Source organism: Hibiscus syriacus, unplaced genomic scaffold (assembly GCF_006381635.1).
Source record: "Hibiscus syriacus cultivar Baekdansim isolate YM2019G1 unplaced genomic scaffold, ASM638163v2 tig00009019_pilon, whole genome shotgun sequence".
Classification (NCBI taxonomy): Eukaryota; Viridiplantae; Streptophyta; class Magnoliopsida; order Malvales; family Malvaceae; genus Hibiscus; species Hibiscus syriacus.
Window position 1 is genome coordinate 8,194 of NW_024062183.1, and position 3,574 is coordinate 11,767.

General features: G+C 41.4%; 1 protein-coding gene across 1 annotated transcript; it reads right to left on the reverse strand.

Moving 5' to 3' along the window:
• Positions 1 to 626: 626 nt before the first annotated feature.
• LOC120203038 (probable inositol transporter 2) lies at positions 627 to 3,270 on the reverse strand. The gene is made up of 6 exons (XM_039203408.1): positions 3,118 to 3,270; positions 2,945 to 3,015; positions 2,205 to 2,540; positions 2,010 to 2,117; positions 1,326 to 1,925; positions 627 to 1,245 (listed from the first exon to the last, which is right to left on the reverse strand). Exons 1-6 carry the CDS (start codon positions 3,251 to 3,253, stop codon positions 763 to 765), a joined length of 1,734 nt encoding a protein of 577 aa, XP_039059339.1. The 5' UTR covers positions 3,254 to 3,270; the 3' UTR covers positions 627 to 762.
• Between the last annotated feature and the right edge of the window lie 304 nt (positions 3,271 to 3,574).

Sequence of the window (3,574 nt, forward strand, 5' to 3'; positions counted from 1 at the left end):
TTAGACCTGTTAAGAGAAACTATTTTTTCCATTTGCGGTATAGCTCAAGGCGAAAAGGGCTATCTTCCAACAAAATACCTTTGAGTTCGATTACACTCAACTCCAAGGCACACCATTTACAGCATAACTCAAGGCGATAAGGGTTATATGTCAACAAAAGACCTTCGAGTTCGATTACACTCAACTCAAAAGCACATCATTTATAACATAACTCAAGGCGAGAAGGGTTATCTGTCCACCAAAGCCTTCGAGTTCGATTACACTCAGCTCAAAGGCATATCATTTGCAACATAACTTAAGGCTAGAAGGGTTATCTGTCAACACAAGACCTTCGAGTTCGATTACACTCAGCTCAAAAGCACATCATTTGCAGCATAGCTCAAGGCAAGAAGGGTTATCTGCCAAAGACCTTCGAGTTCGATTACACTCAGCTCAAAGGCACATCATTACAGCAAAGCTCAAGGCAAGAAGGGTTATCTGCCAAAGACCTAACTCTGGCATAGCATATTGTCTGAGGCAAGAATCCTTCATAAAAGCATTAAAGAGGATAACCATGCATGGAGATTGCAAAACACTGAAATTAGGGTTCTATCTTTTTCAGCTTTGTTTCCTATAGAGAAGGCGGGTTGTAGAGAAAACAAAAGCAGCTTTTCATTATCAAATTAATGCCACTCTTGCTGAATGCAATGTTTAAATATTTTCAGGGTTTGGTATTTTCTTTTTCATTTCAGCATTCTTCTCCTAAGGATTTGACTATTTTATTCACACTGCTTGGCTCTTTTCTTGTGATTTGTGGCTTCTCTCCCAGAACCTGAAGTGCAAACTTCGAGTTTCCAACATCTTCTCAATCTTCTCAATAGGCAGCCCCTTGGTTTCCGGCACGTAGACGATTACGAACAGTAAAGCTACCACCGATATGACCCCGAATATCAGGAATGTCCAAGAAGTCCCGATCGCTCCCGTCAACGATAAAAACGATTGAGCCACGATGAGGTTTGAGATCCAGTTAGCAGTTGCAGCAATCCCGCCGCATATGCCTCTGAACCTGAGAGGATAAATCTCGGAGTTGACTATCCATGGAGCAGTTCCCATTCTGGGGGAGAAGAATATGATGTAGAGAGCTAGACCGATCAGCGCAAGCCATCCAAAATTGCTCGGACATCCCCTTGTGCACCATAACCTACTTTCACCATGGCACAGATCTTTCACTGTGTCATTTGAGAGCAGACATGCTCCTGGCAGCAGCTGCAGTAACAAAATTCTAATCAATAAAGGGAAAATTAAATATGGGACTTGTAAAATATAGAAATATCATGTACTTTAACCTTGTTTGTTGGTGAAGCACAGAATCCACAACTCGGAGAAGAAGCCTTCAAACACTTCATGCAATCCCAAGAGCCAGGGTTTCTAGCTGAACCGTAATCGGGGCATGTATAATTCGAAAAGTGCGATGTTTGAACTTGGCTAATCATCGGAGCGTGGGATGTGGTCTCATGGAAGACTCCTGCTAGAAGACCAAGTGAAATTGCTACTCCGAACAAACTGATTAGTAGCAGCTTCTTCCTCCCGGTTCTGTCAATGAAGTATATGCTTACAATGGAGCCTAAGGCATTGAGGCCGGCGGTGATGAGGGAAAGCAGAAGCGCTGTTCGGTTGGAGGCAAAACCGGCTAATTGAACTATGGTGGGGCTGTAATACATGACAGTGTTTATGCCGACAAATTGTTGGAAAACTTGGAGTCCGACACCGGCTATGAGCCCTCTCCTCACTGTTTTGGTTTTCAACAGTTTCGTGATATTTATTTTTGCAGATCCTTCTTCCTTGATTTCAGCCTCAACCGATTCTTTCAAATCTTGAATTTCTTTTTCAACATCTTCTGCTGGGTAAATTTTCCTCAATATCACTTTGGCTTCTTCTTCTCTTCCCTGTTTCAACAGGGAATCGATCAAAAGGCTGAATAAATGAACATGGGATTAACATTTTGGGGTATTCGGAATATGGTCACGAAACTTGCGGTATAGCCAACGGGGTGATTCAGGAAGAAGCAACATGAGAATGAACTGCAGAAGTGCTGGAAGACCGGCAATTCCGAGCATCCACCTCCATGTCCCTGGTGCCTGGAGAAAACAAAACCACCATCAAAGTTCAACAACTTATCCTACATTTCCCTTATAATCTGTCCATATGTTCTTATGGTAGCTTACTTTAGTAAAAGCCAAGTTGATGAGGTAGGAGAGGAACTGGCCACCAGTGATAAGAAATCCGTTGGTGCTAACAAGGGCACCGCGGATTTTGGCAGGAGACGATTCTGAGATGTAAAGAGGAGATGTCATTGATGCCATTCCGACTCCAAGTCCAACGAAAACTCGGCCAACGATAAGGAGAGGAGCTCCAGGAGCTGAGGCCATAACTACAGCTCCGATAAAAAACAGGAAATCAGCAATGAGGATTGCAGTTCTCCGTCCGAATCGGTCATTCATCCACCCTCCGATTGCAGCTCCTATGATGGCTCCAGCAACTGCCATGCTCACTATGCTCTCCTGTTTACATGTATACAGTAAAAGAAAACTTTAGCAGCTTAGGAACCAGTATCCCTGGAAATTTCAAATGATCATATACTTTACATATTTTCTTCATATTTTCTATTAATACCCTCCTAAAATTCTGTAAGTTATCCCAAATTCGTACATTACTTGTTGCATGCAAGTGTACACATGTTTTTGCCAAATTCCCTCCTTGGAAACTTGAATAAAAGTGCAAGTTCACCAATATAACAAGCAATTTTCAGATAAAACAAGGCAAAGGTCAGCCATTTCAGGGTCCAACACAAAAAGTAAGCAACTTTAAGAGAACAGAGTAGCTGCTGGTGCAGTAAAGACAGATGATTGTCCAAAAATCGACGGATTCACCGAAAAATTCAGACAAGAACTAGGAAAGATTGCACCTGTAAAACAGTCTGTCGGTCGACAGACTTGAAATCATCTCTGATATAAAGCAAGGCACCAGAAATCACGCCTGCAACATCAACAAGGAACAACCAAGAAGACATTTTGAGAGCCAAAAACACACAAAAAAAACAGACATGAGATTAAGGATAAGGAAATGAAGAAAAAGGACCAGTGTCATAGCCGAAAAGAAGACCACCAATCCCAGCAGAGAAAGCAAGGCGAAGAACATAAGGATTCTTCCATGTCAAAGAGAAACACTCCCTGAAAGCTGAGGCATCAGTGCCTGTATGTACCACTCCTTCCATTTCTTTTTGATGAAAATATTTGGCACTATGAATTTTTCTTGGTGTATAATTAAAATTAACAGTGTTCTAGTTCTTTCCAACTGGACCAAGAGGAGTGAGTTATATATATTCCTAGAAAATAGAGAGAGAAAACAATGAGAGGATAAAGAAGATGAAAGGCAAACACAGGGAAGATGTGAATGAAATTGGGATTCTCAAAGCAAAAGTCGTCCTTGTCTTCTGTTTGCTCAAGTTCATTACCTTATATAAACAGGGAAAGACCCTTTTTCTCTTTAATTTATTTATTCTCTTATCTGTTAAGACATTTATTTTTCTGCATAA